The 25,433-nt window shown below is 43.9% G+C and overlaps 1 protein-coding gene across 6 annotated transcripts in view; it reads left to right on the forward strand.

The window, feature by feature from the left end:
- The first annotated feature begins 997 nt into the window (after nucleotides 1–997).
- The window catches only part of SVOPL (SVOP like), a 29,852-nt gene continuing 5,416 nt past the window's right edge, over nucleotides 998–25,433 (forward strand). Inside the window, exons 1-15 of one of the 6 annotated variants that reach the window (XM_088652226.1) lie at nucleotides 998–1,126; nucleotides 1,354–1,495; nucleotides 4,515–4,656; nucleotides 5,935–6,026; nucleotides 10,545–10,643; nucleotides 12,459–12,530; nucleotides 13,139–13,263; nucleotides 14,527–14,590; nucleotides 15,249–15,374; nucleotides 15,802–15,930; nucleotides 17,370–17,443; nucleotides 19,345–19,556; nucleotides 20,257–20,368; nucleotides 24,068–24,149; nucleotides 25,308–25,397. In XM_088652226.1, coding sequence (XP_088508352.1) covers nucleotides 4,578–4,656; nucleotides 5,935–6,026; nucleotides 10,545–10,643; nucleotides 12,459–12,530; nucleotides 13,139–13,263; nucleotides 14,527–14,590; nucleotides 15,249–15,374; nucleotides 15,802–15,930; nucleotides 17,370–17,443; nucleotides 19,345–19,556; nucleotides 20,257–20,368; nucleotides 24,068–24,149; nucleotides 25,308–25,397 — 1,356 coding nt within the window. In that variant the 5' untranslated portion in view covers nucleotides 998–1,126; nucleotides 1,354–1,495; nucleotides 4,515–4,577. Of the gene's footprint in view, nucleotides 1,127–1,228; nucleotides 1,550–4,514; nucleotides 4,657–5,934; nucleotides 6,027–10,544; nucleotides 10,644–12,458; nucleotides 12,531–13,138; nucleotides 13,264–14,526; nucleotides 14,591–15,248; nucleotides 15,375–15,801; nucleotides 15,931–17,369; nucleotides 17,444–19,344; nucleotides 19,557–20,256; nucleotides 20,369–24,067; nucleotides 24,150–25,307; nucleotides 25,398–25,433 lie in introns of those variants that run through there. The other 5 variants (XM_088652227.1, XM_035128567.3, XM_088652225.1 and 2 more) reach the window with 5 other exon arrangements.

Consider the following 25,433-nt stretch of genomic DNA (forward strand, 5'->3'; position numbering starts at 1 on the left):
ACCAGACAGCACATCCCCCCCCTTTTATTGGCATTGTTGTAATGGTTTCTTTCCAAAGGATCGGACTTTAAGTGAGGGGAAAGCTGGATGGAATCGAATGTGTGTGTGAAGGCCAGGGGAGGCTACAAAGTTTGTTTAATCTCCCCAAAACCCCAACATTTCAAATGCATGGAAGTCCTACAACAGGCATCACCAAACTTTGGCCCTCCAGATGTTATGGCCTACAACTCCCATGATCCCTAGCTAACAGGACCAGTGGTCGGGGAAGATGGGAATTGTAGTCCAAAACATCTGGAGGGCCAAAGTTTGCGGAAGCCTGTCCTACAACATGGAGTGGCTTTTCCCATCCTGGTGTCCTTCAGATGCTGTTGACAATGACCAACATCATCCCATGATGTCTGGGGCTGATGGGAGCTGGAGTCCCACAGTGTCTGCAAAGCACCATTAAAGGTCAGCATGTTCTCAAGTGATGGTTGCGGATTCATCCAAATCCTGGCTGAGTACAACATTAACTAGGACAGAAGCCGACAACAAAGTCTAGGGGCACATATTGAAGTTGCCACACTTCCCACCTCACTAGCTTGCACACACGGTTCTCCTACGCATAGGAAACATTTCACTGCAGCAAAAATCACTGCCCTTACCAGCCGACAGTCTGCCATAGGGCATGGACAGCAAACCTGTGGCTCTTCAGTTATAGCTGGATATTGCTGCATTGGTCAAGCTGGGGTAGCTCAGTAGGGTAGAGCATGAGACTTAAAATCTCGGGTCATGGGTTCAAGCCCCACATTGGGCAAAAGATTCCTGCATTGCACATGACGCTCATGGCTCCTTCCACCTCTACAGTTCTATGACTACAGCTCCTATCATCCTTGACTATTCACCAGGCTCACCGGGGTTGAAGGTAACTGGGGACCAATAAGAAATGGACGACTACAGGTTGCCCATCGCTGCCCTAGGCTAAAGCTGGCTTGGCCCTCTCGTCAGTTCACCAGGACTAACCCACCAGTTTTCTTTAGCAGGCTGCCCAGAGCAGCTGAACGAACAGGAAATTCGGATGGCTAAGGAGTTTGTACTTTTGCTATTGTACTGTAGTCCCTTCTCCGGTTTCCTTCGGTCAACAATAGTGAGCACTGCCCTTTTCAAAAGGTGGTGATGGTGGGGGGGTGGGGTGGCTGGTGATGGAGACTCACGGAAATCCAGCTTCCTCATCCCCATTAGAAGTGTGTTTCCTTGAACTGATAAATGTAGCCTATGATTATACCCTTGTTCAGATAACGCAGGTGTAATAGCCACCTTCTCTCTCTCTCTCTCTCTCTCTCTCTCTCTCTCTCTCTCTCTCTCTCAAAAAAGCAAGGAAATAATTTCTCTGAAAAAATCTTAAAACCTGAAATCTCCTACAGGACAAGAGGCAGAGATTTTAAAGCACGGAGTACTTCAGGCTATGAAGCAAGTCGCCACAAAGCTGCAGAAAGTGCAACTGACCCACGAAAAGGTGTGTATTTGAAAAGAAGAGGGGAACAAAATTTCTCCATTTGGTAATTGAAAGGTAAGAAACTTTTACTGTGGAAGCAGAATGAGTCAGATGCTTGAACAGTTGTTCAATTAACAAATGAGGACTTAGTATTAACTAATAAGCTCATGTGGCAGGTTGGTTAGTGTGTTGGAGAGAGCTGGATTCAAAGCAACACCCAGCTGCGAAGTTTGAGCCAGACATGCTATCTGTCTGCCCAGCCTACCTCTCAAGGTTGTTGGGAGAATGTGAAACAGGATGAGCGTATCATGAAGATACCCCTCTGTTCCTTTTTAAAGAATGTAACAAACTAAGCATTGAATGACCGTTAGCAATCCTGTGCATATTTACTCAGAACTAAATCACACTGAGTTCTATGAATCCTACTCCCAGGAAACTGGGTGCAGGGTTGCATCCTAAATAAAACCTTTGCTAAACATTGCCGTACTCCCACTTTCCTGCTGTGATTTTCTGTCTCTTCACTTACTGCGAGGTTTTCAAATTATACCAACATGCGTGTAGGTATCATTTTATAAGAAACTTGCTATTGTTCTTGCCTAAGGCAGAAGGAGGGAGGGGAGATGACGACTTCATTTGGATTTTTAAACTGCTAAATGCATTAGATGTTTTTGCAAAAGAGTATGTTTTTGTTTAGTCGTTTAGTAGTGTCCGACTCTTCGTGACCCCATGGACCAGAGCACGCCAGGCACTCCTGTCTTGCACTGCCTCCCGCAGTTTGGTCAGACTCATGTTGGTAGCTTCAAGAACACTGTCCAACCATCTCGTCCTCTGTCGTCCCCTTCTCCTAGTGCCCTCCATCTTTTCCAACATCAGGGTATTTTCCAGGGAGTCTTCTCTTCTCATGAGGTGGCCAATGGATTGGAGCCTCAGCTTCAGGATCTGTCCTTCCAGGGCTGATTTCCTTCAGAATGGATAGGTTTGATCTTCTTGCAGTCCATGGGACTCTCAAGAGTCTCCTCCAGCACCAGAATTCAAAAGCATCAATTCTTCGGCAATCAGCCTTCTTTATGGTCCAGCTCTCACTTCCATACACTGGGAAAACCATAGCTTTAACTATACGTACCTTTGTCGGGAAGGTGATGTCTCTGCTTTTTAAGATGCTGTCTAGGTTTGTCATCGCTTTTCTCCCAAGAAACAGGCATCTTTTAATTTCGTGACTGCTGTCACCATCTGCAGTGATCATGGAACCCAAGAAAGTAAAAACTCTCACTGCCTCCATTTCTTCCCCTTCTATTTGCCAGGATGTGATGGGACCAGTGGCCATGATCTTAGTTTTTTTGATGTTGAGCTAAAATAGTATGTACTACTATTTTATCAATGGCATGTTCCAGAACACCCCTCGCACCAGTCTGAAGGGATTGAGGATCTATAGCTGCTTATCCCAATGCATCTGCACACAGGATAAGAAGAGATTTCTTTTATTCCCATCACTAGAGGCAAGGATGAAGAAACTGTGCCCGCCTTGCCTTGTGTCATGCAAAGCTGCAATAGCTGGGGAAAGGGGTCTTGCTCTTTGCAACAGGATTATTGTTGTTGCTGTTGTTGTGAGTTTGGTGAAGGGGAAGGCAGTATGGCCCAGTCCCTTCTAATTCCAGGATGCAGAATGGATTCAATTGCTGTAATAGCCAGGTCAGCTTCTTGGCCATGACCCTCTAAGTATGGGTCACAAAAGTTTTTGAAAAAGAAGTGGCTCTGTGCCAGAAAGCAAATGGGTGGGGCCTCCTCCGTCCCTCACAGGGCCGTCTTAAGTATATTTGGCGCCGTGGTGCCGTGGTGCGACGGATCCCTCCGGCGCCCCCGCCCCGTTTCCCAGCGCGGCGGGTGGGCGGAGCTGCGTGGCGCCCCCCTGGCGCCCTGTGCCACCCAGCCTGCCCGTAGGGCCGGCCCTGGTCCCTCAACTGTCTATTAAAAAGACAAAAGACAGAGCTGAGGTTTGTGAGCTAGAAGACAGAAGCAGGCTGCAGGCTGGGCAGCCAAGAGTCAGAGCCATACTTGATTTCTGCTGGGGTTGAAAGCTGTGGCATTGGGGGAAGAAAGACCCTTTTGGGGTGTTAATGCCGTGCACCCCTCTACTGTAGGCTCAGGATGTATATATATATATATGTAAATAAACCATATATCCTAATGACACCACAGTCTCTGCTGTCGCACATTCCGAGGAAACCGAACCATGGGTAAACACCTGGAATCTCACACTGCTCAGAGATCAAGTGTGCTTACAAATACATACAGTATATAAATTTAATAAATACTACTACTACTACTAACTACTACTACTACTAAGGGACCCAGGTGGCGCTGTGGTTAAACCACTGAGCCTAGGGCTTGCTGATCAGAAGGTCGGCGGTTCGAATCCCTGTGACGGGGTGAGCTCCCGTTGCTTGGTCCCAGCTCCTGCCAACCTAGCAGTTCGAAAGCACATCAAAATGCAAGTAGATAAATAGGAACCGCTACAGCGGGAAGGTAAACAGCGTTTCCATGTGCTGCTCTGGTTTGCCAGAAGCGGCTTTGTCATGCTGGCCACATGACCTGGAAGCTATATGCTGGCTCCCTCGGCCAATAATGCGAGATGAGCGCGCAACCCCAGAGTCAGTCACGACTGGACCTAATGGTCAGGGGTCCCTTTACCTTTACTACTACTAACAATACAGATACTTGTTATATGATTAGTGACTGCCAAGACACAAATCTTGCCACACCTCCCTATGCCTTGAGTATACTAAAGAGATTAACGTGGGACAAACTATATCACCAACTGCCAAGGACCGGGGCGGGGGGGGGGGGGGACATCCTTTCCCCACAACATATGCCTTATATCCAAGTATATGTCTCTTCATGAGCTAACCTGGGCTGAATCTTGGGACCTTAATGCACTTTTCAATAAATATCAGCAGCCTACGGTATGCACATTTAAAGCACCAACGCCACAAATTCAGTTCATGAAATGTTGGTTTACCATCATCCTCTTCTTCCTTTTTAGCCGTAAAGGGAAACAATAATACATTATCCAGCCAAAACCTCAATATACTAATATAATTTGAAGATGGATGACAAGGAGAAAGAAGGAACGGGCGACATTGCCCTGGAGGAAATGGGAACTCAGAAACAGGAGCCAAAGAAAGGTAATCTAATTCTGGGCATTCTTTTGTTTCTGTACCCATAATAGGCCTGGAGTTCTTGACTAACCTTCCATCCAAGTTCTGATACACAACCGCAGCTGAGGACCTTCTAGAGTTGTGTTTCTATTGTTTCCCAAAGAGGTGTGCTAAGTGTGTTGATCTGCTGGGGTTGGTGGAAGTGGTAGTCCGAAACATCTGGAAGGTACCATTGAGGAAGGATGTTGTTGACTAAATCACACTTCATTCTCAAGTCCACTGGTAGCTTCAGTCACTCCTCTGGTGGTCTGAGTTCCCCTACGTTTATTCTTGCCTCTGTAGTGTAGAGTTGTCCATGCTTCATTCTAAATCTGAAATGACATTTTGCACAAATAAGACCAAGGGAATAATGCTATCGACCAGCTGGCCAAATTCAGTACTTAAAATTTCTAAATTCAAAAATAGGAACTGGTAGATCTGTTTCTTTCTGTTCTGGGCCATTTCCCCCAAGTTTAACCCATACTTCTGTTCCATTTTTGTAAAAAAATAATAATGTATAATTAAAGATCCTCGCAAAAAGTATATGTAAATATGTATTTTGATGTATTTAAGTTATCAATACCAGCATTGCAACTTTGGGAGATGAGCAAAATCCAGTAGACAGCTGAATCTTGCCTTGCACATTATACAGTACCAAGAAGTACAGATCTGGTCATTTAATCAAACAATTTCCAAAGGCTAAATAGCTCAAGCATCCCTATATAAAAGTGCCCCTCAACTGAGGTGGTGGGTGGAGAGAGAGAACCAGTTGTGGGGAAATATACATTTCAAATTTTGCAAGCAAATTGAGTTAGAATTTGCCTCGGGATCCTTCCCCCTTTCCAAATTCATTTCAGCTCTATTTTCTGCCCCCAGTGTGATTCTGCTGATTTCTCCTCCTCACTAATCTTCAAAGATTCTGGCAGCTAAAAGATCTAGTTCCATTTAAGCTAGTAGAATGTTTTGTGCTCTTGAAAACTCCCAGAGCTTTCCTGATTGTTTCACACAGCAGCTTGATAGCAAGCCAGTTTCTCTTTTGTAAGGCTGCAGACTCTGTGTGGATAGTGTCCATATATAGATTAACCACTAGGTGGCACTAGACTCAGCTGTATTGGGGTGGAGCCAGGAATTTCCTGTTGCTGTTCTGTTCTTGCTGGAGAGAGGCAATAAAGTTCCTGTGTACCCTCTTGGCTTGGGTGTTCTGTAAGCCTTCCACAACAGTGGCCTTATTACTACTAACACTGCCTCTCTTTCTTAACGTTTTAGAGCAGAAAACGTTTACGGTGGAAGAAGCTGTGGAAACAATTGGCTTTGGGAGGTTTCACATTGCACTCTTTTTGATCATGGGCAGCACTGGCGTAAGTTTCCGATTCTGAAAATATTCATCTATGTGTAACATTTTGAAAGAATAGTTTTATAAAGCATACGGATTTGAGAGGTGGTTTTGGACCACTTACCTTTAAGAACATATGCATTACTCATGTGTGTGAGCAGAATATTTAAACTTAAAACAATTAATTAGCCAAGTTCAAAACGCCATCCCTTGCATCATCATCATCATCATCATCATCATCATCATTTTATTTATACCCTGTCCATCTGACTTGGTTGCCTCAGCCATTCTGGGCAGCTTACAGCATATTAAAAACCCATAATGAAACATTTAAAACTTCCTGATACAGGGCTGCCTTGTATGTCTTCTAAAAGTTGTGTAGTTCTTTATCTCCTTGACATTTGAAGGGAGGGTGTTCCACAGGGAGGGCGCCACTACTGAGAAGGCCTCCTGCTGGCATTAAAGTGGAAACTTTGGCACTAGGCTATGCAGCTTTATTGCAAATTATCCAGGCTGAGGATTCCATCAGTAACAGTTGCATGTGGAGACCCTTTAACCTGGCCTAGAAATAAATTCAGACAGGAGTCTTGGTAGACCACCAATTTGACATGAGTCAACAGTGTGATGCAGCAGCTAAAAAAGCCAATGCAGTTCTGGGCTGCATCAATAGGACTATAGCATCTAGATCAAGGGAAGTAATAGTACAACTGTATTCTGCTCTGGTCAGACCTCACCTGGAGTCCTGTGTCCAGTTCTGGGCACCACAGTTCAAGAAGGATACTGACAAGCTGGAACGTGTCCAGAAGAGGGCAACCAAAATGGTCAAAGGCCTGGAAACAATGCCTTATGAGGAATGGCTTAGGGAGCTGGGTATGTTTAGCCTGGAGAAGAGAAGGTTAAGGGGTGATATGATAGCCATGTTCAAATATATAAAAGGATGTCATATAGAGGAGGGAGAAAGGTTGTTTTCTGCTGCTCCAGAGAAACGGACATGGAGCAATGGATTCAAACTACAAGAAAGAAGATTCCACCTAAACATTAGGAAGAACTTCCTGACAGTAAGAGCTGTTTGGCAGTGGAATTTGCTACCAAGGAGTGTGGTGGAGTCTCCTTCTTTGGAGGTCTTTAAGCTTGGCAGGGGGTTGACAGGCATATGTCAAGAATGCTTTGATGGTGTTTCCTGCTTGGCAGGGGATTGGACTGGATGGCCCTTGTGGTTTCTTCCAACTCTATGATTCTATGATTCAAATTTTGGTTGGGTTTTTGGCAGAACTTAGGCCACAACTTTATTGGTTACAAATCAAGTGAGTGGTTGCACAGGCTCTGGTTCAGCTAGCTCTCTGCAGGCAGCGCTAACTCTGGGCACCAACCATAAGTCAGCCTTGGGTGAACACCTGGGACAGAAGCAGGCAGAGGTGTCCCAGATGAGCCCTGAACTCAGGCTCAGGGCACAACCCCGCACAGGGAAGACCAGCCATGAGTCCTTGGATTCATTCTTAAAGGAATACCCAATACATAGGGATGGCTAGGCATCCTGCCACCCCTATCCACCTGAACCAGAGCCTATCCGCAACCTTACAAGTTATGATTTGCTACACGGCAGGCGAAACCCAAGTGGCACCAGCCAATCAGCCAAGTGGGGAAAATTCCTGCCGTGCCCCTGTCCCAACAACAGATGACACATGACGGCATAGCAAGGTCAAGCGCAAGCCCTAAATATAGGGAGAGGTGGGCGGGTGTTCCGATGCACTGAAGCCCGAAAGAGAATCTCAGGGTCACGTGCAGCGCTTAAGTAGTGGTCCCTCAAACTGCTTTGATTGGCGTCCTGCTAGCCCAATTGTTCCCTGGTTCAAGGGATCACCAATAGGGTGCTGTGGCTGCTCCAATGATCCCACCCAAAACATAAGGCCTGAGTGCCGGGTCCCACCGCAACACGTGCCCTCTGTTCAGAGAGGACCCGATTAACAGAAACAAGGCAGGCAAATTATACTTCTAGATTAAAAAATACATAGTCGAGTTCAAAAATGGAGTCTCTACTTGAGCGGAGACCAGAGAGATTTCCGTCTGCCTCAGAATCATGGTGGAAAAGAGGCTGAGTTTTGAGGAAAGGGGAAGTAGAAAGGATTAAACACTTTTGCCTTTTTCCCACCAGAGAATTCAAGGGAAGTGACCTCACACAGTGCCTTCTCTATTAATCAGGAACTCTGAGTCTTAACCCCTTCATATCCTTATTTAGCAAACATGCATTTTTAGATTTGGGCTGCATATTCTCACAATTTACACACTAATGTTTCTTTTCAGTGGCTAGATCAGTACAGATCATTTGTTTTCGCCCACCCCACCATATCTCATCAACATATACCTAAAAGAACAAACAACCCTACCTTTTGAATTGCAGGAAAACAGACAATTGCAGAGTCAATTAACCCAACCTACAGAAGAAGAGTACAGTATAGCCCTCCATGCCATGTGACAATTGCAGCCTTCTCCAACCTGCTGCCTTTTCTCAGATGTTGTCGGACTGCAACTCCCATCATCCCTGACCATTGGCCACACTCCTTGAGACTGATGAAAGTTGGAGTCCAACAAGAACTGAAGGGCACCTGCTTTGGGAAGGCTGTGATAGGCATGGTCTCAGGCAGAGCATCTTAGTATGTGTCACAGTCCTGTGCTGCCAGCCAAGGCAGAGCTCAGTGGAGGGAGAAGCCTCAGGGGGTTACTTGCCTGAAGGCAGTCTGTGTACAAGATTCAGTCCAGTTCTAAGGTCAGGGGGATCTCAGCTCACGTAGTCAGACGATCCAGGTCCAAGGTCACGAGAAGCAAGAAGCAGCAAGGTCTGGTCAGGAACCACAGATCTTGTTTCCAGCAACTGAGTGAGGCTGGAAACCCTGCTGAAGAAAGCTGGAGCCAGCTGGTTCTCATCAGGAGCAAGAAGGCTGATCAGCAGCAGGTGGAGTCACTTTGCCTTCTGCTCCTTCAAGTGAAGCTGATTTTTGGCCCATCAAATAAGTTGGGAGTTCTAGTTGTGAGTTAAACCAAAAGGAAAGATACCAAGAACTCTGGCCAGAAATTTCAATGTAAGGAATAAAACCTACTCACGAGTTGCAGTCAAATAAAGATACCAAGAACACTGGCCAGAAATTTCAATGGAAGGAATAAAACCTACTCATGAGTTGCAGTCAAATAAAGGTATGTCTTCTAGTGAGAATAACAGATTTAAACAGAACACAAAAAAGGCTTCAAGTTCACAGGAGCATATGTAGCTTCAAATAGGTGTTGCACCTTAGAATTCACAAAATGTGTATATATAATGGTACATTACAATGAAAAGACACAAAAGATATCAATAAACAATAACTATCAAACCGAATCCAAAAGTGTCCTAAAGGGTTGTTTTATATAAAGCTGGAGTGCTGAGTTGATTCAGGGCAAGACCCCAGTATTGTTCACGAAAGAGTTGTTTTATATATAAAGCCGAAATGCCGAGTTGATTCAGAAAAAAACCCCAGGACAGGGCCCTGTTTCGATATGGACGCCTTTGTCAGCTACTGTATATTCCTGCATATAAGACTACTTTTTAACCCAGGAAAATCTTCTCAAAAGTCGGGGGTCTATACGCCGGGTCGTATTTATTATACGGCGAGTATATCCCAAACTCTATATTTTAACTGGAAAAGTTGGGGGTCGTCTTATATGCCCAGTCGTCTTATACGCCGGAATATATGGGTAATTTATGAAGCCGTGTTGATTTCTGAAATGAAATTCTATGCTTTTCAAATATCGTGTCTGAGTTTGGAAAGATCAACATATATAAATTGTAATGTACCATTATATATACACATTTTGTGAATTTTAAGGTGCAACACCTATTTGAAGCTACATATGCTCTTGTGAACTTGAAGCTTTTTTGTGTTCTTTTTAAATCTGTTATTCTCACTAGAAGACATACCTTTATTTGACTGCAACTCATGAGTAGGTTTTATTCCTTACATTGAAATTTCTGGCCAGTGTTCTTGGTATCTTTCCTTTCGATTTTTGGCCCATGACAGTATGAGAACTTGGGGGATGATAAGCAAGTCCTTGTTTTTATTATCTGTGAAATGGTGGAAGGTTTGCCTATGTACCGTACTTTTCCATGTATAAGACTATGCTTTTTTATTTAAAAATTATGCTTAAACGTGTGGGTCGTCTTATACATGGATAGTACATAGGGTGGACGCTTGATTGGTTGCTTCTGTGGCTGTCAGCGGATATTGGGCATGTTATTGGTTGCTGTGTCAAGGCCTGGTGCTGATTGGCTGACATGGCGGCAATTGGGCTGACGATTGGCAGCTTTTGCCGGCAGGGGACAGACAAGAGGCGGATTTTGCCCCACGTATGGGTAAGCGATTTTTGGCAAGCTCCCTCCAAAAAAACTCAACAACTCTGAGCCATCTCCCCCCATTCTTAAATTTGAGTCCCCCCAAATAGGGGGCTTCTTATACATGGGGGCGTCTTATACACAAAACAAAATTACGGTAACTGCATTTGCTTATCCCTGAAGGTGGCTGAGGCCATGGAGATAATGCTGATCGCTGTGGTGGGTCCTGTCATCCGCTGCGAATGGCAACTTGGAAACTGGCAAGTGGCTTTAGTGACAACAGTGAGTAGAGATTCTAACTTTTCTTCTAGGTTGATAAAGGTGGGGAAAGAAGGTGTAGAAAAAGCATTTCCCTCTACTGAATAGCCATCATATTTTTAACCATCTAGCTAAGAACATTTGTGCTGGTCTCTTCCCTGCCCCTGTGTATTTTGATATGTCAAAAGTAACATCCTTTCTGGTCCAATTCTAGGGAGGGAGAGAAAAAAATATTTACGTTCACAGTTCCTGAAGCAATATGCAAACTGAAATGCAGTCATCCTTTGCACTTCTCCAAATATTGCAATTTAGTTCTCCAAGCAAGTAATGTGCAGAAAAATGCATATAGCAGTTATTGTGTGTGTGTGTGTGTGTGTGTGTGTGTGTGTGTGACATTTCTGCAAACAATTTCCCCTACTACAGAGCATTTTGCACACAGTTTTTCGCTAATACAAAATGCATTGTATTAGGGGAAATTGTTTGCAGGAACGTTTGTATTAGGAGGAAATAGCACTAAAATGCTGATAAACTTTCATGATAAGTTTTTAGAAAAGGAATTGTAGTCAAAATTAATTGTACACTGGACAATCTGCACATACTAATTGGAAAATTGATTAAGTGATTGGAAATTTGATTAACTGATTGTTCAGTATGTGCATTATGGTTTAGTAGAATATGGAAGAATTTGCTGGGAAGTTTAATTATATGGATAGGAATACAAAGGGAAAATCTGACTTTCTTATAATGTGACAGAGAAGAATATGTTAATATACAGGTGGCAATGGAGGATATAAAGGACGTTTTCTCTAATGAATGAAAAAATATGAAGACTGGAGAGAGGAAAAAGAATTTTAAGAGAAAATAAGCTAGAGAAGCTGAGAAATCTAAGGAGAAGAGAGCATTAAAGAGCATTGAGAGAGATTCAAGATTGATGGAAAAATTAATGAAGTATCAGAAGCAATTAAAAGCGACGATAAAAAGTTCAAGAGGCTCAGAAAGAGGTTCAGACACAAGAGGAGGCAGGGAGAAAATGAAGGAAGTGATTGATTAGGATGCAATAACTGGTCGAGAGATTGCTATTGAACAACACCTACGCAGATGTGATGTTAGTAAATTACAGGCAAAGGCTGAATTGATAGATTTAGAATTTAGATTTAGAATTGATAGATTTAGAATTAAGACAGATGAATTTGAAGCTGAGAGGAGTTCTGGAGGAAAGAGAATGAGATGATTTGGTTGGTTGGAGGCGATATTCAAGGGGTTCTTAGAAATAGATGAGGGTTGCAAAACTGGCACTGAAAACATATAAGATGAACTCAAGACATGCAAAAAAGAACAAGCTGGTTAGATCGCAGGTGCTGGGTGGATAGAGAGTGTTAACGTAAAGAATGCAGCATTAAAGAAAAAAAGAACAGGAACAACATTAAAAACTGGCAGTCATAACATTGAAGTACTTGCAAATACAGTCGTACCTTGGGAGTCAAATGGAATCCTTTCTGGAAGTCCGTTCAACTTCCAAAACGTTCGAAAACCAAGTTGCAGCTTCTGATTGGCTGCAGGAAGCTCCTGCAGCCAATCAGAAGCTGCGGAAGCCCCGTCAAACGTTTGGGTTCCAGAAGAATGTTTGCAAACCGGAACAGTCACTTCTGGGTTTGCAGTGTTCGGGAGCCAAAATGTCTGAGTTCCAGGGCATTCGGGATCCAAGGTACGGCTGTATAAGTTCAGAGTTAAGATATCTAACAATATGCTTGAGACAGAAATCGCATCCTAGATGGCACTCTCCCTTTTGTCTGAATGCTCAATAATTGACCAAGATTCATTTATTTCCAATCCTTTCAGATGGTGTTTTTTGGCTATATGATATCCAGTGTCATCTTTGGAGTTCTAGCTGATAGATATGGCCGCTGGAAAGTAAGTGATGTTCTGTCTTGTTTTGGTCTCTAATTTAAAGCTAGGCAAAGTTGCCAGTACCTTTTACTGCTTCTGTGTTTTTAACACCAGCCTGACATGTAGAGATGTAGCAGGACACATTTCTCCCAACCAGCATAGGAAGAAAATTATTTATTTTGCAATCCTTTTTTACACCATATCAGACCGAGATCTTTTCATGCTATACTGTCTAGGATCACTATAACTGGGGATCCCAGGGATTCAATCTGGGCCTTCTGCAGCGAAAGCATGTGATGTAATAGTGGTAGTAGTAGTAGTAGTAGTAGTAGTAGTAATAAATGTATTACTTATACCCCACCCACTGGCCAGGCCTCCCCAGCCACTCTGGGCGGCTCCCAACAAAATATTAAAAACACAATAAAACATCAAACATTAAAAACTTCCCTACACATGGCTGCCTTCAGATGTTTTCTAAATAGCCCCATGGCTATTGTAGAACTGGAAATGTTGAACAATGGATGGGTGGCCCTAGGCAACATTAAATCAACACAGTTCAATACTGTCTCAGCGGCCAGTGTTGAGTTTTGCTTGGGTGTCAGCTGATCTCATTTTTCTGTCTGCCCTTTCAGATTTTGTTCATCTCTTTCATTTGGGGAGCCTATTTCTCCCTGCTGACATCGTTTTCCCCTTCATACATCTGGTTCGTCTTCCTCCGGACCATGGTGGGATGCGGAGTCTCTGGTCATGCTCAAGGGTAATGTTGTGTTGCAAACAGAACGGCAGTAGGAGCATCAGCAGATGACAGTTGAGAACGCCACATCGGGAAGACAGATTATCCATATCAATACATACATGCTGATCACTCAGTTTTGTGGTTAGAGAGGTACTTCTGGATCTGCAGCTGCTCTGGGAAACTCAGGTTGCAATGAGGCACAAGCTACCTTGTACTGAGGGCTTATCCATACTTCCTCTCATCCTGCTGCTTTCTCCCAGGGAAAACTGCTCTTTAGTGCTCAATCGGAGCAATGGCAATTGGGTTTTCTGTGGGTTGCTAAAGAGCGGGTTTTTCTTGGGAAAGGAGTGGGGCAAAGGGAAAACCATGCAGACCCATGCCTTCTAGACACAGGACAAGAGATAGGGATAGGGCTAGTATTGCCTACACTCACTGGCAGCAGCTCTCCAGGGTTTCAGAGATGGCAGGGATAGAATGGGGAACCTTCTGCATGTAAGGCAGATTCTCTACCACTGTGCTATGGCTCTTCTCCCATATCGTCTCTCTGTGAATTTTTTGGTGCATTAGGTAATTCATACACAGGTTTGCCCTGGGCAAAGTGTCTTCTGGTGTACTGTCGCAGAGATGGATTTAGGGGAGGACAGATGGTTTGGTTGCATTGGGCGCAGGGCATCAGGGACGCTGCAGCTATAATGTCGAATGGAATGCAAGAGGTGGGGGCACAAAATTTTGGCGCCGCACAGGGTGCCACTGAAATTTGAGACCCCGGGGTCCATTCCTGGCCATGATGGACTTTCTGGCTATACTGGCAGCTCTAACAGCAGGGCTTGAGTGGGTCTAGCCATCTTTAAATTCACACAATGCCCCAGAGTCTGATACTAGACTAGGGGCAATGTAGATGCAGTAAGGTATTAGGTTGGGGATCAATTGAAAGAGAGCTAGGTTGAGCTACTGGGTCAAGTTTTTTTCCCCAGTGGGTGAGGGTCCAGGGAGCAGACATCAGCAGCAGGCCAAATCAGCTGCTCAAGAATGCCAGCAATGATGCTGGCTATATTCCTATACATATCTAGCTACTGTGTACCAAGTGAGCTGAATGCCCTGCTAGTCACAGGTTCACAACTTGGGCCAGCTGGAACTATGCAAATGAACTTGGATATGGCTTACATATTTCTTTGTCTCTCCATAACCTCCTTTCTTCTTCTTCTTCTTCTTCTTCTTCTTCTTCTTCTTCTTCTTCTTCTTCTTCTTCTTCTTCTTCTTCTTCTTCTTCTTCTTCTTCTACAGGCTTATAATAAAAACAGAATTTCTGCCTACAAAATACCGAGGCTATATGTTACCGTTATCGCAGGTAAGCTAGAAGTATGCTCACTGAAAAACAAAATGTGGAAATTGCTGCAAGTTTGTTTTGGCTCAATCTGGCTCACAGCTGTATGGTCTGGGTGACTGCAGGTATATTTGCATCTATGGTTGTCTTCAGGTGTGTCACATGAGGCCGGTTTTTGAACATGCGCACCAACTAAAATTTGAAAGACTCAATACGAAAAGAACACCTCAGGATTTTCTGTGTTTTCTATAAGGCTTCCACATGCCCCAGAATTGCACAATTTCCTACTTCCGTTTGTGAAATATCTCCATCATCTATCCCTTTGCATCATGAAATGTGTGCACCTTTATCCAGGGAATAAATTTATTCTCCAATAAATTGGATGCTCCATATATCACATTCTGAGAAAGTCTGGCAGCTGACATTCAACCTTCCTAGGCCAAGTTGATGAGTACATTGCTTACTTCATCAGAATCTGTATTGACAGTTTCCTAGTCAGAAGCCAGAGCGCATAACTAAATCTCTTTGCTTAATAATATTTTATGTGGCAATAGCAGCTTGAAGGAAATCATGAATGCTGATGTGACTGTGTGGAGAGGAACGGCTGCTAGAACAAATAACGAGAAGAGAATCCCATCACCTTGTGTTTTAACCTCTGTTTCCCCCCCCCCCCATTTGACAGGTGTTTTGGTTGGCAGGCTCCTTATTAATTATTGGACTGGCGTCAGTGGTTAACCCAACCATTGGGTGGCGGTGGCTAATACGGATTGCCTCTCTGCCAGGCATTGTTCTCCTCCTAGCATTTAAGGTTTGGAAGACCCAAATTACTAGTATACACTGTTACATTGTGGGTTGTCATGTAAAATGCCTGAACATGCTTGTTGATCTGATCAGTCTTTGGCCATGTCCAGTCAGACAAACCTATGTGGTCTGGCAATTGTGGATGATCAGAGCAGCACATTTCCCAGGACGTCTTCTGACTAATTGTGTGGTCCACGCTCGTCCTCAATGTGCACCTGCCCTAGGGTGGCTCACATGGACGGGAAGAGTGTGGTGTGAATTGACCAACACAGTGCCTTTGTATTAATGTTGCTGTGAGTTCTATAAGCTTGCAAGAGATGCTGAGTAAAATCTGCTCTTTATGTTAACAAGAACCTGGCAGGACGACTGTAAGGTGCAAGGTGATGCTAGATTAGCTCTGCCACTTAACTTTTCCAACCTGTTTCCCTTTGCAGTTTATCCCTGAGTCTGCTCGCTATAATGTGTCTTGCGGGAATGACAAGGCTGCCCTGGCGACGCTGCAGTGGATTGCTAAGATGAACCGATCTGTTATGCCTGAAGGAAAGTTGGTAGAACCCACTGATGTAAGATTCAGAATACTGCCATTGTACAGACTGATCAGATGTCAAAAGACAAGGAGCTCCTCTCTGTCCTCAACCCTTTCATGCCCTCCTTCCCTTACTTTGGATAGGTTAACACAGTTAACCTACTTTGCAGCACTGGATACGGCTATCTGAGGGTGGAAAAACCAGCAATGCATGCCAGCTCCTGTTCCAAATGTGGACACACAGAAGCAATCTATATGTTTACAACAAAGAGGGTGAGGGAAGGAAAAACATGGAATGTCAGCAGCTTCACATATCTTCTAAGCCAGCTTTTGGCAACCTGATGCCCTCCAGATTCTTTGGGCTACAACTCCCTTCAGCCCCAACCAGCGTGGGCAGAGCTGCTGTGAGTTGTGGTTCAAAGCATCTGGAGTGACGGCTATGCTAAATATGTGACTGGACCATGCTAGTCCTCATTGTCCATCCACTGAAAGATGTGGGTTTTTTTGAAAATAGATTGGGGAAATTGACCCACAAGCTGCATGCCGGCCACACCATGTGGCCCACAGAGATGGCATATCCAAGAGTATGGGAAAGGGAAATGGGAAGGCAGAGGGGGGGGGAGAATCCTGCACGCTCGTGGCCTTTGGTTCTGGCTTTGCACACTTTTGGCTCTAGCCCGGCTTGTCACCTACCACTGGCTGCAGCTTACCATCTCCCTTAAATCAGTGGCATTCCTTGGGGGGGGAGGCAAAAGTTCCCACCCCTGATTTAGGGCAATTTCATTGGTTCTTAGTTTAATTTAGCTTTATTCTGGGTGCTCACAGACAGGACACAGAGATGATGTCCTTCCCCTGTATCAGGGCCAGTCCCAAATAAGGAAGAAGCACTTGTGCTTCCCTGGTGCTCCACAAACAGAAACACACATACACTTCTAGCCTTTAGGCAGCGGCCCACAGGTCTGAACCCTACGGAGCAGTTGCGGCAACAGTAGGGCCCCTCCCCTCTTCTGGCTTACATGCTCTCCTCTGAGACTTCTCCTGCCCCTCCTACGGTAGTTCTAGGAGATGGTGGGACCCGTCTCTTGCCTGAACCATCCCTTCTCCCTCCATCATGTCCTCTGTGCCTTCCTGCCCTGATTCTCCCTCCTGCCCTGGCTCCTGCCTTGCAGGTGATGTCACATCCCACAAATCGCTGGTCCCCTTGCCTGGGTCCCCTGCCTCCGCCACAAACTCTTCACAGACCTGCCACCCTGCCGTTTGTCTCCAGCACCTGGTATACAAAAGTATATGCTACCTCTGTATATTTCCGTTGTCATGGCTAATTGCCATTGACAGATCCAGCCTCCCCTTTGCTAGATGACATGGACTCTACCCCTGAAACTGCCTCCAAGCTTGGGTTTCAGAATTGCAGGCTTCAGGGCTTCAGCCTCACATTCCGAATGTGTTTCATGCTGTTCCTTTTCCATTTTTTTTCAGGAAAGAAGGGGTAGGTTCAAAGACCTAATAGATCCCAAGTACTTACGGACAACTTTGCAATTATGGATTATATGGTAAATGTGTTTGATTTTCTTCTTTCATATGACAATGCATAACCAAATTGAAATCGATGGAATCGGTCAAGGGAGTAGGGGGCTCAGATGCATCCTAAGGATCAAAGCTATTATTCAGAAACTAGTCAGTCAGAATGGGAGAAAATTGGTTATGGTGATTGAACTCACAATTCCCTTTCCCCCCGTTTCATGAAAATCGCTATATACTGCCAGCTGCCTCTGTGTTGCAGGCAGAGGGACCAGAATTGCAGATAATGACATTCCGCTTAAAATCTATTGCTCTCTCTCTTTTATAACTTGGGAAAGTAAATGTGGATAAAATATGAATACAAAACAGATTATAAGACTGTAGGAGAAGCACTTGTACAGTATATGTCTAGATCCTTTGAAATGGTGCTATTGTATAGAATTACAGTGTAACCGCTGCTTGCCAGAAATTCACTCCATGGTCTTACTCTGTTGGACATGTCATTTAGCTGTTTAAACATGCCCACATGCCCACACACTCTGAATTCTGCTTAACGCAGATGTAATTTTAACATTTCTAAATCTGACTCCCTTCCCCCTCTTTCTGTGGTTCTTTACATTTCTTTTCATCTTCCTGCATACTCCAAATTATCTCAACATATCCTTTTCTATATCCTGGGCCGTAGCTAGGGGGTGGTAAGGTGGGTCCCCGCCAGGGGCGCAGTCGATGCGACCCCCCCCCACACAAAATCGGCTTAAAATATGTCCAGAAATATAAATATTGATTACTGCCTCATAATAAATAGTTTTGAATAGAGGGTGAATTGAATGGGTGGAAGGAGGGGGGGTTGGAGGAGAGGTGGAAAGAAGAGCTAATTCATCAGTGGCTAGGGGTCACAATCTGGACAGTTCTGCCAGGGGCGCAATATCACCTAGGTATGGCTCTGTATATATCTATTCCTGTATTTATCCCATATGTATTTTGAAACTGCAGGTTTTTACATTAATCCTGCCAATAAGTTTCACCATTACTGCATAGTCCATTAACTTCTGTATCTATTCTTCTCTTGTCGGGACCTCTTCTTCCTTCCATTTTTGGGCAAACAACATTCTTGTGGCAGTGGTTGCATACATAAATAAATTTCTATACTGTTTAGGTGGTTCTGATCCCATAATTCCCAAAAGAAAAGCTTCTGGGTTTTTTTAAAAAATAAATGTTATCTTAAAAAATCTTTTTCAGTTCATTATATATCATTTCCCAGTAACCTTTAACCTTATTACAAGACCACCACATATGAAAAGGGCACTTTCTTTCTGTTTACATTTCCAGCACATATTTGATTTGGATTTATACATTTTTGCCTATCTACTAGGTGTTAGCTACCATCTATAAAACATTTTAATATAGTTTTCTCTTATATAACATGCTGTTAATTTTATATCCATGTTCCATAAACATTCCAATGCTTCCATTTCTATTATGACCAATATCTATTGCCCAGTGTATCATTGAAGATTTCACTTGTTCGTCCTTTGTCTCCCATTCCAATAACATAGTATAAAGTGTATCACTTTAACAGGTCTCTTTCTAGTTGTGATGTTTGTTCCCCAAACCCTCGCTTCATATCCTTTTAACGTACTTCAGTCAGGTGATGATATTGAACATCCGTGAGATATTCACTACGTTGAAGAATTTAACATTTCAGCATCTACTTCAATGAAACTAGGATTTCTTTGCAATTGTTTAAAAGTACTCCAGAGGTGTAATTTAATAGCAGGCCTTGTTTCCATATTGTAGCACAGAGCTGTTTTATGAATTGCAATTATTTGCAGATCCCACAGTAGTTAAGTTCTTCGTGTTATTAACTGGCTGAAATGCTGTCACAATGCCCTCGGTTGCTCTCCTTTCTAACATGTCCCCCTCTGTTTCGTAGGCTTGGGATATCTTTTGCTTATTATGGTATCATCCTGGCCAGCGCAGAGTTGCTGGAGAAGAATCTGGTTTGTGCCACAGGGGGAGGAGGAACCAGTAAAGGTGATGAGTTGGGGGATTATTCCGAGGAGACCCAGAGCCCGTGCCTCTGCCATCACTTCGCCCCATCCGATTACCAGATCATGATCATCAGCACAATGGGAGAGATCGCATGTAACTTCTCCTGCTCTATCTATTTAAAAACAGGATGTGGGTAAATCTCTAAAGCAGAAGCAGGGAAGCTGTGGCCCTCCAGATAATATTGGACTCCAGCTCCCATCAGCCCCAGCCAGAATGGCTAACGGTCAGGAATGATGGGAGTTGTGGTCCAACAATATCTGGAGGGCTACATCTTCCTCATCTCTGTTCTAAAAGGTCACAGAACAGGAGCTAGAGACACACACAAAGGAGTCTTAGGAATTGTACTGGGAGGGCTAATTCACTTTTTATTTTCACTCGTTATCATCACTGCAACGCTTAAAAGGCTGGCTGTGCAACAAAGATGTGGCCATTTTTAATCCAGAGCATTGTTGGTTTAAGTTTGTACTGTCCCACCTCACACATTATTAGGCCAGAGACACTGTGACTGGGACCAAGCCTCCATTTTCCTTCTCAGTGCGCTCTCAATAAAATAAATCTGTGGCCCTTTTGCCACTTTTCCTTTCCTCCGCATTAACTCCAGTAGTGAGGTATATACAGTACCATATGTCCAAAGCATTCCCAGTAATCACAGAGAAGTAATAAAGCAAGTAGCTGTTGAAAGTGTCTTCCTTAAGGCTGGAGTGGGGCAGGTATAAACACAGCATAATAGCTCAGCCGGGCCATCTGATTTTGCAGCCTGACGTTCTCCCCTCTCCGCTTTCTTGTTTTCCAGTAAATCCTCTAAACATTCTGGGCATCAATTTTCTGGGAAGGCGTCTCAGCCTGACAATCACCATGGGGTGTACTGCCGTGTTCTTCCTCCTGCTCAATATATGCACTTCAACGTAAGTGTTTTCAGGTGGGATGTGTGTGTGTGCAAAGTAAGATTTAAACAGTCCTGTTTGCACTGCACCTCACACCTTTCCTGCACCGGTGATGTCTAGTTGGTTAATTCTGAAAAGGCAACTCACTTTCATCCCTCCCTACCAGAATGGCCATTCCTATTACAGGAACTGCACTTTTCCTAGTTTGTCAGGGTTAAAGATGGCAAGCGCTATCTGCAGTGCTGATGCTTCCGGTGCCTGCAGACACTCACCAATGTGCTTCCTTACCAACATAGCATGCCGCAGAGAGCATGATCCAGAACAGCCACTGCCAACCTGATGCCCTGCAGATGTATTTGACTGCAGCGCTCATCAGACCCAGAGGGCGTCAGTTTGGTGAAGGCTGATCTAGAACTTTAACAGACTGCAGCTGACTGTAACTGGCAGGATGTCACCAAACAGGGGGAATCCTGGAGTTGGTGGACCTATAAATGTGACAGAACTATAATTCAGGGGGGGGGGGAGAGTCAGAGTTCTCAATATGGTCCTGCCAATTCTCCCCTGCACAGCAACCCTTCAGTTGTTTTTAGTTAATTTTCTCCTGTTAACTTCTGAAACCAGAAGTAAGCTGCCTAGACAGGGGCGTGGAATGACTTTGGGGGACATTTCCTGAGGAAAACCGGCACATTTGGAAGAGGTTAAGAACCCCTCCTTCCCACAGCATTTCCCTGTAACTAGCAATGGGCCCATCTGTCAATCTTCGTTTCTCTCAGCTTCTCGTTTTTTCTTCAATTTGGTTCTCTGCACATCTCTACATCAGATTGCGATTAAAAACAACCGCTCATGAAAATTCACCAGCTTTTGAGTGCACATTTCTCCCAATAGACACAGCTTTACAAGCACTTTTGTCTGTTATTTTCACCAAATATATGCACTTTAAAGCACATTTTATCCCAATAAACACATTTTTGTACACATTACTTGATTGACATCACATTTCTCCTTCTCTTCCACTGAATTTCTCCTTCCTTACCTGTGGGGAAGAAACTAAGGTTTGGATGGCCTGGTGGTATGACCAGAAAAGACCAAAGTTGCCACGTATATACAAATGGGTTCAGGTGTGGACACCTCCGGTTATGTTCAAATAATTCTCAAATGTGGGCAAGCCTTTATAGTAAGGGCCTCTTGCTGGTTTGGAAACTTTCATTTGCCAGATAATGTCCAGTTTCGCCTTCTAATAAATATACATTACAGTTTCCTACAGCAAAGCCGGGGGCGGGGCGGGTGGCACTGTGGTCTAAACCACAGAGCCCAGGGCTTGCTGTTTAGAAGGTCTGCGGTTCAGATCCCTGTGACGGGGTGAGCTCCCGTTGTTCGGTCCCAGCTCCTGCCCACCTAGCAGTTCGAAAGCGCTTCAAGTACAAGTAGATAAATAGGTACCGCTCCGGCGGGAAGGTAAACGGCATTTCCGTGCGCTGCTCTGGTTCGCCAGAAGCGGCTTAGTCATGCTGGCCAACATGACCTGGAAGCTGTACGCTGGCTCCCTCGGCTGGCTAGTAAAGCGAGATGAGCGCTACAACCCCAGAGTTGTCCGTGACTGGACCTAACGGTCAGGGGTACCTTTACATGCAATGTCTAGGAAGCTTATAGTTTCTCTGTTTACTCTAGGCAGCAAGCCTAAACTATGGGTTGAATCAATATGGCCACTCTAATGTAAAAATTATGTGACGAAACAGTGTGAACATCAAACCAGTTTTGCTCCAGCATGCAGCTCCTGGCAATGAATGGTGTTTGTGCCAGCGGAGAATGTTTGAGGATGCCAGGGTGAACAAAGTGTACCAGCTGACTGATACCAAGACTTTAATCTTGGTTAATTGCTTGACTTACATAAGCTTGCAATAAACTTCCTTGTTATTATGAGAGGGAGAAGAAAAAGAGAGAGAGAGACCAGAGTAGGCAAAGCGTACAAGCTTCCTTTGCTGATATTTTGCCGTGTTGGTGTGCTGTGGCACTTTTGAAAACATAACAAGTTGCTCATAATCAGAGCTGGTTGAACTCTGCCCCAAATATAAATTGAAGAGTTCTATGTCACACACAAAAATGAATTATGTTCTGTTTCAGTGGCGCAGACACGTCAGGTGTCTATATCTATATAGATGTAGAGCTAGAGCTGGAGATATATAGCTATATACTGGTTTTCTACTTCTTCTAAGGAGAGGGTTGACTAACTGAATCAGGCATCAAAGCTTTACCGCCCTGAACCTCTTCAGCCCATGCAGTATCTACTACCCCTCTCCTAACACCCCATACATTATATGCCAGGATACTATAGCTCAAATCCCCTATTTTTATAGAGTTCTGGGAATGACTTGGGATACAGGATAGGTCATATTTGGTGGAGGGGCCAGGACAGCAGCAAATGCCCATCTGCTAGAATATCTTTTTTTGGGGGGGGGGTGTCTTATGCGCTCTCTGCAAACGTATGTGCCTCTTGTGATTTGGCTCATTCAAACCAGTCAAATTGCATTGGCGCTTGGAACATCCAGGTCTTTGTTCTAGAGAGTTTAGGCACACAGAGAGCACATTGGAATGCACTCCAAGGGGAAATCAGGATGGTGCCAACCATTTGTTCTTTTAGGAAGTCCTTTCCAAGGTTTTTGTTTTTTTTTTATGTTACCAGGATTTTTCAGGGTAGCGTTGTTAGATATAGCTCTTGCCGCTTTTGTTTTAACTTTTGTGTAAAAATAACAATAAACTCTAGGTGAGGACAGAATGTATCTTCTGGAAACTTCTGAGAAGATGCCACATTTATGTAGCTAGGGTAAAAGGCAATAGCTCAGAGCAGAACATCATGTTTTGCATGCTGTAGGCTCCTTGGTTCAATTCCCAGCATCCCTAGGTAGAGCTGGGAGAGGATCCTGTCTCAAAACTTGGACAGCCATTGCCAGTCCCTGTGTAGGCAATACATAGACAAATAGGATAGACAAATGTTCTGACTCATTGTAAGGTACCTTATTGAGCAGTTATTTTGTTGAGACCCTTGATCACACATTCTAGTAGTATATGGCCAGGGATGTGTGTGATTGGCTTGTGATAAGACTGCAAGCTACGTATTTATTTATTTAAACCAGGCTTCCTCAAACTTGGCCCTCCAGATGTTTTTGGCCTACAACTCCCATGATCCCTAGCTAGCAGGGCCAGTGGTCAGGGATGATGGGAATTGTAGTCTTAAAACATCTGGAGGGCCGAGTTTGAGGAAGCCTGATTTAAACTATTTATATCCCAACCTTCCATTTAAAAGCACCACAGGCATCTTAGGTCATATTAAAACAGAGAAGTTGTGGGACCTCTCCAGGTGCTGTTGGACTACAACTCGCATCACCCCTGATAATCAGCCATGCTGAGACTGATGTAATTTCAGCTCCGGCAACATTGAGAGGGCTGTAGGCTTTAGAATTTCTGGGCCCCACAACTACCATTACTTGCCATGGGAGAGTCTAAAATGCTCTGCTTATTCTAACGGTGCCCGCGCACATCTGCTCCAAGCATCCATTCTCTCCTGTGTGCTGTCTTTGAAAAGGGCCACCACTTTTGACGCTATTCATATAAAATCCCCCTTTATGGAATTCTTGGCGCGACGTACAATCAAGGACCTCAAATCAAATGCTGGATAACGATGTGAATTTCCCCATGCATTCTCTTCCTTCCTTTTCTAACCAGCTCGGGCCTCATTGGTTTTCTCTTCATGTTGCGTGCCTTGGTCTCTGCAAATTTCAACACCATCTACATTTACACAGCAGAGGTGAGATGCTTTTGAACCTGTGAATTGCCGAAGGGGAGGAACATACAATAGATGTCTCTCATTATAGCTTTCCACAATAAATGGGAAATGTAGATTGACAATTCAGCTCAGTGCATATTTACTCAGAAGTAAGTATCATTTAATCCAATGAGACTCCCACGCTAAGTGAGCATGGGGTTGAAGCCTTAGCTGGGTAGCTGGAAGGAGCAAGAAGGCAGTGCACGGCTAAAAATATTTCTGTTCAATTCCTGGGATTTGGATGGCATTGATGTGCTTGAGCAGGGACCTCACCAAACGATACTTCCTCTCTTAATGAGTAAAGGTGGTGGCGCTTGAACAAACAGCCCCATGCTTACCGATGAAGGATAGTATTTAACTCATCCACACATTACCTGCAGTACCACTCCTTTTTGTGATTTAACAGAACATTGTATGCTTATATTGCATACATGAACAAACCAAAATGATTTAGCAGCTCATAAAAGTTGTTGTGCAACAGAAGAATCTCCTTAGGCCAACGCTTGCTTGGTAGTAAATGTTACTCTGTTCTTCACAGGCTAGCATGAGAAAATCTATGTTAGATAAGTATGGAATAATTTATTATCTTCCACTTCTCATGCATATCTGAAGTCCAGAAGTGAATAGCTGAGGCTGATTTTGACATTACTTTTTTAGGGGGAGTTTAAGGCAAAAACAAAACAACAAAAAAACACTCTTTCAACGTCTGGAAACCGGAGGTGGAACATTTTATCATTTTTTGCTATCCCCCCAAAATAGTTGAAATGTCCAAGTAACAAAACAATAACCAAGTAAAATTCAACATTTTTATATTTCCAAACAGCAATGTTTTGCTGTCATTGCTTTTATTATTAGCCTTTGTAAACTAAATGGGCACAAAAATTAAGCATATTGTATTTTCTCATTTAAATTAATGGGGCTTTTTTTTTAGCCTTACTTTTGATTGGATTCTGCCAAATAACATTTTTTAAAGCAGTATCTTTTACAAGATTGTCAATTGAATCTTCTGCAGATACTATCTCTGAATCAACGGCCACCTAAACTCTGGGACCCACAATGGATGCTCGGTTACACAGTTTCCCAGTTTCCCTTTCAGTCTATACTATAGATCTGATCTTGAATTATATTACTGTATTATAGGTTTATCCAACTACCATGAGAGCTGTTGGCCTTGGCACTAGTGGTTCTGTATGTCGTATTGGTGCTATGGTGGCACCTTTTATAGCCCAGGTAAGATGACTTTCAATAAAGTTACTTAAATTGTTT

Source organism: Zootoca vivipara, chromosome 9, assembly GCF_965207765.1.
Source record: "Zootoca vivipara chromosome 9, rZooViv2.hap1.1, whole genome shotgun sequence".
Taxonomy (NCBI): Eukaryota; Metazoa; Chordata; class Lepidosauria; order Squamata; family Lacertidae; genus Zootoca; species Zootoca vivipara.